This window comes from Brugia malayi (genome assembly GCF_000002995.4).
Source record: "Brugia malayi strain FR3 genome assembly, contig: Bm_v4_Chr3_scaffold_001, whole genome shotgun sequence".
Taxonomy (NCBI): Eukaryota; Metazoa; Nematoda; class Chromadorea; order Rhabditida; family Onchocercidae; genus Brugia; species Brugia malayi.
The window spans coordinates 11394512-11410593 of NW_025062477.1; the positions used below are offsets into that span (position 1 = coordinate 11394512).

Here is a 16082-nt window from a genome sequence, read left to right on the forward strand (position 1 = left end):
CAGATTTGAATGGATTATGCATTCCCGTTGCTGCACAAAAAGATGAATTATTTTTTTTTTCTGATTAATTTTGCTACTAATTGAATTTTACTAATTTCTATTGCTGCTAAATTTTTATTTATTATTCTTCTTTGAGGATTTCTACAAAAAATTTTCTACAAATTCATTTCCTTCACAAATTCAACATTCACACTCACAGGCATAAATACACATACACACACACACACACACACACACACACACACACACACATACAGACATACACACATACATATACAGACAAAAGTACTGCCTCTTTTAGTAAGAGTTAGTACCTTTGTTTTTTTTTTTTGTTTTTTTTTACTTTTTATTTTGTCCATCTCCCCTCTATCAGCTGCAATTTGATTCTATCAAAATATGGGTAATAAGCAAAGTTCGAATTGTTTAAATGGTTCGGAAGAATTTGAAAAATATAATTTGGAACGAAAAACAACCTTACGACAAAATTTTTTGTGTAATTTATTAAGAAAATCGCGTTGGATTGCAACATTTTTCACACGAACAAATCTCACCAATGTTAGTTCGTTATTAAATAATTTTATTAATTATTAAATAATATAGAATAAATAAGAAAAACGAATGAAAAATAGAAAGAACAAAAAAAAAAAAAGATTATTTTAATATTGATTTGTTTATTATTATTATTATTATTGATATTACTAAGTTAACTGTTTATATTTTTATTATTTTTTCTTCTCTTTTTTTAATAACATTAAAAGTTTAATCATTAAAAAAAGAAATTTTGTTTGAATTAATAAAATGAATGATTATATTTGAATGAAAAAATTTCAATTTCAATGAATTATTATTTGTAATTTCTTCATAATAAAATTATCACTCTTATAATATTCTTCTTTATAAGAGAGATAAAAAATGATGAAGAGAGAGATAGAGAGAGAGAGAGAGAGGGAGAAAAAAAAAACATTGAGATTGCATTTTGCAATAGAATGGTTTATTTATTTATTTTTTTGTTTGAAAAAAAAAAAAAAAATAAAACATTATTTTCACCTATTAATTAAAATGCTAGCGATATATTTCGAGGACATTTATAACAATGAACTTTTTGAATGTTATAAATTGAACAAATTTATTTGCTGTTATTTAAATTTAACATATAATTGGAGGAGTTTCATCATCTATTTTAGAAAAAAAAAAAAAAAAATGAATAAAATTAATTATAGATATAAAGTTTAGGGAGAATTTTAATCGAACCAATCATTTATCTTTAATAATAATAATTTTTTTTTTTTTTTTTTTTGTTTGTTTGTTGGGATGAATTTTCAATTTTATTTTATTTCGTAGAAAAAAAAAAGAATTGATTTTCTATCATTGGTAAATCATTGAAACCATAAATTGCTTAATTAGTTTCATAAAATTATTTGTTCAATAAGAAACACACAAAAAAAAAAAAAAAATAAATGGTAAAAAAAAAACAAAAGGATGAAAAAAACAGTATAATTAAATGAAATAATTAATTATATATATTAATCATAATAATTAAAATGAATATATAAATCTATTCGAATCTATTTGTGTTTCATTTTAGCCAAGTAATTATTGAAATAATTAATTATCAAATGATTAATTATTGGCTCATTTAGACATACCCGTTTATTTGGCTTTTGCTGACCAGAAAAAAATTTTGAAAAAATTTTTAACATTTATTCATTAAATTGAAATCTTTTTAATTTAGAATTTTTATTCTATCATAATAGTTTGTCTTTAAAAAAAAAAAAAAAAAAAGGAAATTATCCATCTTTTCTTTTAAAGAAAAGAAACGAAAAAATTAGTTTTTATGAAATTATAAATTGTGAATTAATGCGCTTTATTTCATTGAAAGGTACCATTATTGTTAATCCTCTAATGACCAATAATTTAGCATCAATGACCATTTCAAATGACCTATTTTTGCTATTCTGTAAAATTATGAGTAAATATTTTCCAATTCCCAATAATGAGGGTATAATATTTATTTCATCGCTCATTGCTAATATAATTTTATGCTAGTTAATTACTGATGCATGTAATATTTGTTATTATTATTATTTTTTTTTTTTTCAAAATGCACAACTTTATGAAGTGGTTTCAAAAAAAAAAGAAAAAAAAAACGAATAAATAAACAATAAATGATAAAAATCATACAGCTATTTATAATAATAACAATAATTTTATAATAATAATATTATTATTAATAATAATAAATTATAGTAGTAATGGTTAATAATAATAATAATAATAATAAATAGTGATAAAATATATGAAACAAAAAGGAAAAAAAAAACCAATCATTTATGTTATTTCAAACATATAAATTTTATAAAAAATATTTGATGAAGAAAGAAAGTGGATATGAAAAGAAATAAAATGAAAGGAAACAAAAAAATAAAAAAAAAGGAAATAGGAAGTAATGCAAATTTTTCATAATTTTCAATTTTTAAATAATTTCAACTTTCAATTTCACAGATGATATAAATTTAGAGGAAATTTTTCACGCAAAACTTGATATTTATAAATTCTTCAATCACTTAAATCAGGTTTATTTATCATATATACATATTTAAATCCTTCAATCAGGTTTATTTTTCATTCTCATTCTCATTGTCACTTATTTTTACCTGGCATATATATATATATGTATACCTGTATAATGTTTAATATATAAATATATGTGGTATAATTATCATAACACTTCTTCTAGCATTTCTATTTACCTTTTTTAAAACAAGTTTAAAATTTATTCGTCTTCATTCATTTAATACAAGTTTTAATATTCTTATTAATAAAATGACGAAAAATTTCTCCTCTTTCATTTCATTTTAAATATGAAATATAAGCATATGTTAATTGTAGTAAATTGAATTGAATTGAATTGAATGAATTGAATTGAATGAATTGAATTGAATTGAATTGAATTGAATGAATGGGTGAATGGATGAATGAATGAATAAGTATTATGATGAATACGCCTAATAATCATGCAATTCAATGGTACATTTGCGCTAAACGTGAGGTAAAATTTATTTTATTATATAATTAAATGTGAAATTTATTTATTTAATTAATTAAAACTAATAATTTTTTTTCCGCGAATAATTTTTTTATTTATTTATTTTTTTGCAAATTGCAATGATAATATTTGTTTTTATTTTTTATTTAAACTTCTATGATTGAATGTTAAATTCGATTAATTAATTAATTAGCATTAGTTAAAATTAATGCTAATTAATTTTGTTCCACTAATAATGTTATCTCTCCTTATTTTTCTCGTTTCTTATTGTAGTGATCATATTTGTTAGAATATGCTAGCAATTATATTACTTCACTTTTTTTTTTTTTTTAATTTTCAAAGTTTGTTCATTATCTCCTTTTCTTTTTTTTCATTAGTATATGAAGTGAAATTATTGTTAATTAAAATTGGAACATAAAAATTAGCATTTGTTTATTTATTTGTTTATTTTTTTTGACCTTTACAAAGAAAAATAAGTGCTAATTTTTTGCAGTTTTCAAATTTAAATTACAATAATTTAATTTCAAACGGATTGAAGTATGTCCTTGGATTGAACGAAATGTATAACCGAAATTATAGATCAAAATGACAAACAAATGATTTTCTTATCATCTTTTTTTTCTCTTCTTTTTTGAATTAAAAATAAAATAAAGAAATTTTTGTAAGTAAAATTAGACAAAATAATTTTGAAATTAATTTTTTTTTTTGTGTGGAAAAAACTAAAATATAAAGTGGCTTTTTCTTCTTTCCAATTTAAATTTAATATTTATAAATTACATTAACTATCAATAAAACAAACATATTATTCTATTATAATTAATTTTTTTTTACATTAATTTCTTTTATCTCTTAAAAACAATTAATTATCTTCACAACCAATATATTTATTTTATTCTATTAAAATGAATAAAAATTTAGAAAAGGATTTTTGATTTCTTTTTTTTTTAAAAAAAAATTAAATATTAAGAAGAAAACATCTTTTTTAAATAATTTAAAATTTTTTAATGGAATAATAAATAATATAATAAAATTAAATAAGAATGCAGCGAAAAAAAAAATGAAAATAACTGAATAAATTAATAACAAAAAGTAATTGGCTATATTAAGAAATAATTTATTTTAGAAATTTTTTAAAAGTTATTTAAAAAAAAGGTTTTAATTAATTTATCAATTTAATTTAAATTCACACTTTTTTTTTGTTGAATGTAATTTTATATAATAATGTAAAAATTTAACTTACATTTCAAATATTGCATAATTCTAAGTAAATAAAATATTTGACACAATTTTTTTTTTTTTTTTTGATTTTTAAATATTATCAAGCATTTTGCTTATTATTATTAATATTGATTATCATTTTTGTATTTTAAATGAAAATTGCTTGAATTATTATTTTTATTGTTGTGTCTTTTCTTTTAAGACATAAATTAATTAGTTTCTTAATGATTTTTTTTTTATTATTATGACAAAGTAATAAAAATATTTATATCCGTCCATTATTTTTATAATTTTTATTCCTTTTTTTTTTTTTTGTTTTTTATTACAAAAGATATTTTTATAGAAAGTCATAAAAAATTTTATTTTATTACATTTTCTAAAAGTTCATTTTTCTTTTATAAATAAAAGAAATAAGTGATGAAATTACGAATTACTAATTTTTTTTATGCACTTTTGAAAATTTTATTTTTAGTTGAAATTTTTTTTATTTTTTAATTGAAATTTTACTTTTTAAAGTAAATAAAATTTTGTTTAACTATCAGTTTCATAGTGTAAATATGCTATCATTCACAATAAAATTATTTGTTAAAAAAAGTTTTTTTAAAGTTTATGCGAAAAGTCAACCAAAAAAAAAAAAAAAAAAAAACATATATATTCTAACTTTATTTTAAAATGGCCATTTTATTCAAAATAATTTTGAAAAAAGTAATCGAAAATTTTATTTAATAAAAATTAAAAACAAATAATTTTTTTATTGTTTTATTGTGTTTCACTTTTTTCAATTCAAGCTATTATTTTTCTTTTTTTTCATTTTATTTTATAATACTTTTAAATTTTACTACCAGATTATATTATTTCTTGGAAAGTTTTAACAACAAAACCATCTTATTCATATATTTTTTGTTTTTTTTTTTTTTCTTCTATACTTTCAGAAATATACGATTATTTTCTGGGGTTAAATCTAAAAAAAAAAAAAAAAAGCTAATAAATGATTTAAATTTTAAAACAAATTAAAAAATGACTGAAATTTCAACTATTCATAAAATTTTGTTCTACTAAAAGTTAGTTGAAAATGTATTTGCAACATTTTTTTTTTTTTTTGAAATTCATTTCTTTAAAATTTTGTATATTTTATAGTCAAAATTATAATTTCTTCATTGCATGTATTTGAGTGATAATCAAATTAACATTGAAAATTTGATTTATATTGTTTGCATAGAAAACTATTAATGCTCAATTATCTTTGATTTATTTCAATTTGAAAAATCTATGTAAACATTTTAGTTACAATTACTGATTGATCATTGATCTTTGTTTTCTCTTTTTTTTTTTATAAAAGTTTTAAAAATTGAAAAATTTCAATCAAAAAAGAAAGCAAAAATTAAATTATCTTAAATTTTGATCTTATCTTTTACAGAGGGAGAGAGAGAGAGAGGGAGAGAGAGAGAGAGAGAGGAAGAAATTGAATATTATTTGAATAGTAATTGCAACTGTTAATTATCTGTTAAATATGATCGAACAAAAAATTTTGTCTATATTATAAAAAAATTTCTAATTATGAATAACATTTATTCGTTGAGAAATTTCTTTTCATTGATATTTAAATTAAATAAAATTTCATTAAATATATTTTAAAATTCGTTCATCTACAAAATATTATCATTTCTAGATGAAATTTAGTCATTAAAAATTGAGAATGTTTTAAAATTCAAAATTAATTTTAAACTTTATATATTGCAAAACTGAAATGATATCATTTTAAAAGTTAAAATTGAAGAATACTTTAATACATTATCAAAAATGCATCATAAACAATCATTTATACATTAAATAAGTTTTTTCTTTTTTTTTTTTTTTTTCAAAAATATTTAAAGTTTTTTGTAATTTGAAAATTTCCACGGAAAAAAAAACGAAAAATCACAATTTTATTTTTAATTTTAATTTCAGTTTCAATTCCAGGTTTAATTTAAGGCTTTTTTTTTTCAAATGAATCAAATCAAAAAATAAATAAATAAAAAGTGGAAGAAATTTGGAGAAAAATGAGAAATTAAAAAAAGAAATAATAATTCTTTCTTTTTATTTACTTAAAGTGCAAATAATTAAAAAAAATTCCATCTTTATCAGTTTAAAGTCATACAATTTTATAGCTTTTTCTCTCTCTTTTTTTTTCTATCCATTTAATCTCTTTTATCTTTTCAGAAAATAAATAAATTAGCAGTTTTTATTAGTTTTAAAAAACAAAATTTTCAAAATAGTTTTGCAAATTTCGAATTTTAATTTGTATTCAAACTTAAAAAAATTTCTTTTCATTAACAATTGCAAGAATTTTTCAATTTCGATTTAAACATATGGTCGATGAATATCAAATAATTGAGCATATTCAAATATTTGATTGCTTTTTGGAAGAAATTAGATTGAAAAGTTATAGTTTAAAAGTTTGAAATAATTTTTTATGAATTCAAACTCATTTTTGAAGTTGAAATTTTTCAAAAATCAACAATTTTTTTAAAATAATTTTAAAATTTAAATTTGAAAAAAAAATTTTTTTAACTTTTGCTAATGCAATAAAATTATTTCATTTCATATTTAACCATTTTTAAGCTGCATTTTTATTTTTTATCAGTCACTGATAACTTTTAAGTTAGCACTGAAAGAATCTAATATTGATAATTCATTAGAACAATGATAACAGTTTAGTTTTTTTATCACAATGAAAACTTTTCAGCAGTAAACTTCTACAATAATAAAAAAAAAAATGTGAGAAATAAAATTTAAATTTAATTTTCATTTTAAAAATAATTAATATCATTTTTCATTTCTAAAACCAAAACAGTGCAGCAAATCATTAGCCAAACTATTCCATTGAGATTTTATTTTTCAAATAATCACTCAGTTTTTGATGAAATTTCTAAATTGTGAATTTTAAAAGCTTAGAATTGACATACTTTACAATCTTTCCACCAAAGAAAAAAAAAAGAAGGAAAAAATATTTTTTAGCATTTAAAATATTTTGTTGTTTAAAAAATTTTCAACATTTATCGAAAAAATTCAAAATTAAATTTATAGAATTTAATTTTGAATTTTGAATAGAATTATATTTTATAGAAATGAAATATAAAATTAGCATAACGAATAATATGTTTATTTTTCAAAATTTGAAAGAGCAATTTGTAATGATTGTATTATTGAAATGTGTACTTTAATGTGTGAATTGTTTATTTTCACCATTTCTTGTTAACAAAGAAATTTTATAATGTTCTAAAATTTTGTTTACAATTATTTTCCATTTTTCATCCATTATTATTAGCAAATATGAAAAAGTAATTTTAAATAATTTCATTTCATTTTAATTCCTTCGAATTTATTCAAACAAACACTTTTTTTTTTTTCTTCTGCTTTTGTAATAGAAAAGAAAATGATGAAAAAAAAAAAAATTTTCTTTCAAAAATTTAAAATGTTTCTTTTTTCTCAAAAAAAAAAAAAAAAAAGCCAATGTTTAATATTGTTTAAAAATATGTTCTGTATGGCAAAATGTCGGTAAAAATTCTTTGATTTAATTATAATTAGTCTCAAAAGAAAATTTTAAATATGTATGTATGTGTATTCCTAAATTAGCACAGCTCATTCAAATTAAACTTGATCAATTAATAGTAGTAAATTTTAATGAGAAAGATTACATCAAAATCCTTTCGGAATTTAACAAAAAAAAAAAAAGAAAAAGAAAGAAAAAGCAATTTAAATTTTAGCAATCAAAAATTGATGCTTATAAATAATTAAATAGCAGAATAGCTTGTTAATGAGCTTTAACATGAGTGAGAAAGAAAACCGAAAGAGAATTGCTGGTAAATAAGAAAATTCAATAAATATTCAAAAAAAAAAAAAAAATTAAATAATATTTAAAAAAATTATCTTTTTAGAAAAATAATAAATTATAAATTAAGAATATGTGATGGAGAAAAAATTTTGTTTTTTATCGAAAGGTATTTTAAAATTTTATTTAGTGTTTTTTTTTTTTTTCTTTTAATTTATCAATTATACATACAAATATAATATTTCATTGCTAAATATAATTGTTCATAATTTTATACAAATACATAAATCGGTTATAATCATTTTATTCATAATAATAAAATTTATTAAACTTGATTTAATCCGATATTTCTCCAATGAATGATAATAAATTCTAATATATTCTATTAAATTTCAAATATAGTTTAATCATTATCAATTGCATTAGCAATTTCTCAAATGTACAAATTATATTTGTTATTTTTATCAATTACATCTGATAATTTTTACATAAAAAAGAAAGAAGAAAATATGGAAAATAATATTTTACATCAATTTTTATTGTTTATCAAAATTTTTGGCATTTTAAAAAAGTTAAAAATTATTTAAATATTTTTTTTTTTTGTCTCTTTCACTCATTAACATTTAATTGATTAATTTCATCGTTCAATAAAATTTACTTTTATTACTTTTAGTGATAATATCAATGACTTTTAGCATTATATCATTTTTGTGGTTTTGTTTTTTCGAATGTAAAAAAAAAGTGAAAATAAAAAGGAAAAAAAAAATTTGAAGTGAAACAATTGTTCAATTTGAAAGAGAAAAATGTTAAAAAAGAGAAAAAAAAAAAAAAAAAAAAAAAACATTACAAATTAAGAATTTAATTTGAGAGTTATTTATATTATTCATTCTTTCATACTTCTTTTTAGAGTATTTTTTTATAATAATAATTTTCTTTTTATCATAGTGATACTTGTAAAAATGGTGATAAATTTGATAAGAAAATTGATAAATTTTAAAGAGAATATTTCCTCTCAATAAATGCAATTGTGATAAAAGCATAAGGGATGAAATTAAATTTTCTCTAATAAAAGTTTTAATTTATTGCTTTCATTTTAAACTAAAAACATTATTTAAATAGATATATTCAATGTTTACACTGTTATATACATATCACATTGCATCATTTATTTACTTATAATATCATTTTAATTATTATTTTATATTTGAATATAATTTCTCATGTATATTAATTAATTAATAATTAATTAACAATTGTTATAGTGATATTATATATGTCCGAACATATTCAACTATAGTAATCATTATTTTATATATTAATATTTATCATTGTTATAGTGATACACAAATATATTCAATATAGTTGTTCAGATGACATAATAATAATAATAATTATTATTATTATAGTGATCGGAATATCGAAATATATCAATCATAATACATAATCATCATTGTTATAGTGATTACATATACCAAATACATTAGATAATAATAATTATTATTATAGTGATTTATGCGATATAATTAATCACAATACATAATTATCATTGTTATAATGCATATTGAATATAATGAACCACATTAGATGATCATTATTATTACTATTATAGTGAATCAATCAACTATGAAATAACCGAGAATATTTGAAATTTAAATTTGTCAATAAAATTTATAAATTCTTTTAACTCATTCTCACATTTTATTATATTATTAGTTTCATTTGTTGGAAATTCATTTATATCTAATTACTGCTACCTTTGAACTAATAAAATAGTAATTAATTTTTTGTCAAATTTACTTTGACAGTTTTCAAAACAAAAACGAACATTCGAGAGTACAAAAGTATTGGTCATAAAATGAAGTTTAACAAGTCATAAAACATTCCACTGATCTTTTTTTATTGTTTCAAATTAACTTTTCGAAAATTAATTGTTTGCCAGAAAAAAAAAAGCAAAACAAATTGATAAATTTTATTTTATTTTAAAATTTTTTTAATAAAAAAAAAATTCAAAATAGCTATTGTAGCAAAAAAAATGATAAAAAATACTAATTTTTTCCAAATTCAACAAATTTTGATAATTAATTTTGAAAAGAGAAAAAAAGGAACTATAAACTTGACAATTTTATAGTTTTTGCGAACAAAAAAATTAAGTTAATATTATATTAATTGCAATTTATTAAATCCTTGCTCATTAGGTTTCATTACATATCGTTTTTTTATTTATTATTTTGATATAAGTGATATGATATGTGATAACAATTATGATAAATAATGTCAACTTATCATACAATATTAACTGACATTGCAATCTTTTTATTTTATTAAAAATAGAAAATTGATAATAATTTTTAAATATTTTAATATACTTTCTAAATTCTTTTCAATTACATTTTAATAATATCAAAAATATAATTGGATAAGCTCAATATAGTAGTAAAGTAATATTAATATTCCTATACATTTTTCACTTTAATTTTATTAAATTCGATTTAAATTTTAGTGGTATCAAAGAAGTGCTTAATTTGATGAACTTAGAGACAGCACTAAAATAATTTTAATATTCCTAGTCATTTCTTCTTTTTTATTTTAATTTTACAAAATTAATTTTTCCCACCCTTTTTTTTTTTTTTTTTATTTTCTGATTACAATTTGAAAATATGTAAATCTTTTTAAAAATTTTTTATCACTTATTGTTTTAGATTTAAGAGCATCTGTTGTTTCTATGATTGATGGATGATCAATTTGAAATTGTTGCTATTGCTAACTTTTTTTTTCTTTCTTTTCTTTCTTCTTTTCTTCTCTTCTTTTTTTTTTTTTTTTTTTTTGTGTGAAATTGTTGCTATTGTTAGAATTTTTCATTTAGTAAAATTTAAAGCAAAAAAAAAAACTTTTGGAATAAATGTTTATGCATAGTGAGGGAGCATTTTTAACAGAAAAATAATGCAAAATTTTTGGCTAATTTAAACATTCCAACAATAATATAACAATAATTAGTTAATAAAAAATTTTATTTAAAATATATATTAGTTAAACTTTTGAATTTTTATATTTTAAATATATTAATTGATGAAAAAAAAAAAAAGAAATGATTAAAGTTAAAATTTTGCAAATTTTTATTTTTTAACTTTTAAATTTCAAATTTTGTTTATTAATTTTTAATTTAATTAATGCAATAACATATTTTTACAGAGTGATAATCAATCACAGAATCGTAGTATTACAACTATACAAGCAACTGATTGCATACTCAAAAATCGTCCAGCATTACGTCTTGATTCACGTCTTGTTTGCAAATATGAAGTATTAGCTATAATTGGAAAAGGTTCATTTTCACAGGTAATATTTCTCTTTTTTTTTTGTTTAATTAATTAATTGATTAATTAATTAACTAATTATTTAATTCTCTTTATTTATTATATATTTATTTATAAAAGTTCCTCTCAAACTATGCAAATTAGTTTTACATCAAAGTAAAAACATCAGAAGAAGAAGAAAAAATAATTAAATAAAACTGGAAATTATAATATTTGACAATTTGATTTGAAATTTTATTACTTGTATACTATTTATTTTTTTTTAGCATTACTTATATTTTTTAGAAAAGAAAACTTATTTATTGTAGTATTACTTATACTTATTGTAAATTTTATTTATTATAGGTTCTTCGGGTACAACATCGTCTAACACATAAATATTATGCGGTAAAATTAGTTTCAGCTGATTGTGGCACTGTAAATAATGAATTAGCAATATTAAGTCGTGTACAGCATCCATTTGTGATTCGACTTGAAGAGGTTCCGCAGAATTAATTAATTAATTAATTTGTTTGTTTCTAAACATTTTACATTGAAAGATGTATTCGTTTTATCTTTATTTATGTATTTTGTTTCTGAACAGTGTTAATTTTATTTTACGTAGAAAAAAAACAAATAATAAATAAATAAATAAATAATTGATTTGGTTTTTTGAAAGGAAAAGGTGAAAAACGAAAAAGAAATTTAAATAATCGATTTAATTCTAGAAGGTGAAGAAAGAGAGGAGGGAAAAAAAAAATCTGAAATAATATGTTCACAGAATATTATTTATTAATATTAATTTATTATTGTTTATTTTTTCTATTAATTTATTATTTCTATTTTTCTTATTATAAAAAAAAAAAATATTACAATTTATAAAAGTTAATTAAATTTGTTTAAATTTTTGTAGATAAAAATTACCATTTAGAATTTGTAATAAAATATACACATTTTTTAACTTTCATAGATTGTAGTATTTTCTTTTGTTTTGTTCTTTTTTTTTTTTTTTTTTTCTTTTTTTTTAAAGCATTTAACTTGTAAATAAAATAATTTTTATAAATTGTAAAAAAGAAAAATGAAATAAATGAATATTTAGGTGTTTAAATCATCATCACGATTATTTATTGTAATGGAAATGGCAAGTGGTGGTGAAATGTATAATCGTGTGGTAGCAAAAGGAAGATATTCTGAAATAGAAGCACGACAAGCACTTCGAATGCTTTTAAATGGTTTAGCATATTTGCATAGCATTCGAGTGACACATCGTGATTTAAAACCGGAAAATTTATTGTACAGTGATGCAACACCGGATGCTAGATTGCTTATTACGGATTTTGGTTTAGCATATCAAACGCAAACATCGGAGGAGAAAATGACTGAAACATGTGGTACACCGGAATATATTGCACCAGAAGTAAATAATTTATTTTTATAAATTATTTAATTTTTTTTCAAACATACAATTCTTTTGTAATATACATTTTTTTTTTTTTTTTTTTAATATTTAATTCTTCAAAATTTCAAATAATTTAATAAATTAAGTTTAAAAAAAAAAAAAAAAAAAAACTTTTTTGTTATTTTTATTTTTACTTTTACTTTTTTTGTTTGTTATTGTTACTATTATATAAAATATTTTGAAATAAATTTAAAAATTTTTATCATTTATAAGGTTCTTCTTCGATCAGCTTATACTGAAAAGGTAGATATGTGGGCAGTTGGTGTCATTGCATATATTTTAATGTCCGGTATAATGCCATTCGATGATGATTGTCGATCTCGTTTGTATACACAAATTATTACAGCTAATTATATTTATTATCCACAGGTTTAGTTTTTTTTTTTTTTTTCTGTAAATTTTTATTTTTACGGATTTAACAGAAACAAAATTTGTTAATGAATATAATTTATTAATAAATATTAGCATTGAAAAGAAAAATTTTTAAATTAACAAGTATTAAGTATTAAATGGTTTTTAAAAAAAAAAAAAGGAAAAAAAAATTGCAAGTTTATATTATTTTTTAAATAAATATATTAAATAATTTAAATAAATATATTAATTAAAAATTATTTCATTTAATTATAGCATTAGTATTAAAAAGAAAATGTTACATAAGTATGATTAATTATAGTTTTGGTCTGGTTCAGAATTAGCAAAAGATTTTGTTGATGCATTACTGGAAACGGATCCGGATGTACGATTAAGTGCAACGGATGCCGTAAAACATGAATGGTTTATGGGAAATCGAAATCAGCTAAAAGTAATAATTAAAACACGACCTGCTTCCGATTTTACGACAATTCAACGGGTAAGTAATGATAATATTAAATTTTATTATAATTGATTTTATTGAAACAAATTAAAAAAAAAAAACGGTAAAAATTTCTATCAATTTTTTACAATATTTTTTTTTTTCCTTTTTTAATATATAAAACTTTTATTCTATAATTTATTATTCAATAAATTGATATAGAAATAAATTTATGAAATAAAATTTTTGTATCTAGGAAGAAAAAATAAGTATTTTATTATGATTAGAATTTTAAATAATCTTTTTTTTTTCTTCAATGTATCAAATGAAAAGTTTCATTTTATTTAAGCAATTAATTACTTTGTTTTAATTTTTTAATTTTCATTTTTTTTTACGTATTTGCTAAGTTTTTTAAGAAAGTTAATTATTGTTTTTAATTTAATCATGCAAAATTATCACATTATCAGTGATATTAAATGGAAAAATTGATGATAGCTTACGGATTAGAAGAGAAGTAATTTAATTTTACAAAAATTTCCATTTTTAATTTAAATTCACTCTTGTTTGGAGTTTTTTTTTTTTTACTTTTAATTAATTATTTCTTCTTTAAATTGATCAGTACAGAAAAGATAAATTTTGAAGCATAAGAATTGATGAAAAAATTAATACTTAATTAAATTAATATAATGTAAATTAATTTTTAAATGAAAAGCATTTTTTTTTTCTTTTCATTTTTTAATTTTTTAACAAATAGCAATAATAATAATAATAATAAAGTTTGAAGGCGAAAGTATGAAATATAAGTAATTTTAAGTAATTTTAATTGCAATGATACGAATGTACGTTCCATTACTGAAAAATGTAATATATTAAATGGATAAATTATTTAATTGATTGATTAATTAATTAAATCGAATTGCTCAAGAGTTATTAAAATTGATAAAATTAATTAAAACTGAAAGGGAAAGTCATAATGATTCATTAGCAATGATAAATTATGATAAAGTATTTCTTATTTTTATTTCTTTTTTTTTTTTTTTATTAAATAATAGCAACAAAATTTTAAAAATGAAAGTATAAAATAATTTTAAAAAAAAAATAATAAAACAAATTTTTATTATATGTATATATTATTTTGTTCAGACACGTTCCACGCGATCAATTCGAAGTGTTACACGATCAGATCACGGTCATCGCGTTGATCCACGTGAAGTAGATCGTTTAGCTAGTGATTTACAACGTTTAGCAAAATTTCAACAACATTCAACTAAACATTACGGTTTTTTATAGTTTTATTCTTTTGTATTATAAATAGTTCAAAGAAAAAAAAAATTTTTTTTTTCTTATTACTTTGCTAAATTCCTTGGCTATTTTTCATTTTGTTTTTATTTATTAAAAATTTTGAAATTTTTTATTGTATAATGGAAATTAATTTGTTATATGTTCATTAGTACATATTTATTATGTATTATAATTTATTAATTAATCAATTGATTGATCGATCAATTAATTAATTAATTAATTAAGTCATGCTCAATTTCTACCTTTTGTTTTGTCGTGATTCAATGATGCATTTTCTTTCTTTCTTTTTTTTAAAAAAATATATATATGTATGTATCGATTCAATGAACTCAATAATATTCTGATGAATTACTTTTTGATTAGCATAATCATTCAACAATAATTAATTACATTATTCATTAATCATTAAGATTGATTAAATATGCAATAATGGATATAACGATTGATCAGAATAAGAATTAATTTAAATTTATTAAAATTTAGAGAATGAAAAAAAAAAAATACATATGTAATTTCTTCTTATATTCTAAATAATTATTTTATTTCTTCTATTTTATGTGCAAAAAAAAACAATTTTCGACTTTTTTCCTCAAAATTTCGAGAAAATTTTAAAGATTTGAAAAGCATTTCACTTAAAATACTTTCATTTTTTCCCAAATTTAATTTGAAATTAAATTATTTGTTATATACTACAATAACAAAATAGCTCGTTTATTTTTGCTACTTTGATAATAACTTCAAATTATATCTTCGATAATAATTAATCATTATTAGCGGATATTAACGAAGATCAATTATCAATCTATTATTATACTTCTTAAACTAAAATGTAACTGTAAAGATAGTTTTACTATATGATTAATTATAATTAATTTAATTAGAAATTATCCACAATGTTTGACCTTGAAATATAGTAACTTTTTCCCACTTTCCATATGAAAATATGAAATTCAATTTTCAAATACTTATTGAATTATTAATAATTAATTTAATAATACAGACAGGTGAATTAAAATAAACAATTAAAAAAATCATAGGCTTCTTTCATAATACTAATCAAAAATTTGATAATCAATCATTTCTGATAAATTGCTATATAAAAGCGGGATAGCAATCAAAAAAAAAAAAAAAAAAAAAATTTGTGAAATGAATTTCTAAGT

At 18.9% G+C, this 16082-nt stretch overlaps 1 protein-coding gene across 1 annotated transcript; it reads left to right on the forward strand.

The window, feature by feature from the left end:
* Positions 1 to 396: 396 nt before the first annotated feature.
* Bm9769 (Uncharacterized protein) lies at positions 397 to 14910 on the forward strand (the record flags this gene model as incomplete). The annotated part of the gene is made up of 7 exons (XM_043080875.1): positions 397 to 555; positions 11265 to 11411; positions 11735 to 11869; positions 12468 to 12785; positions 13041 to 13196; positions 13501 to 13677; positions 14764 to 14910. 7 exons carry the CDS (start codon positions 397 to 399, stop codon positions 14908 to 14910), a joined length of 1239 nt encoding a protein of 412 aa, XP_042936809.1.
* Between the last annotated feature and the right edge of the window lie 1172 nt (positions 14911 to 16082).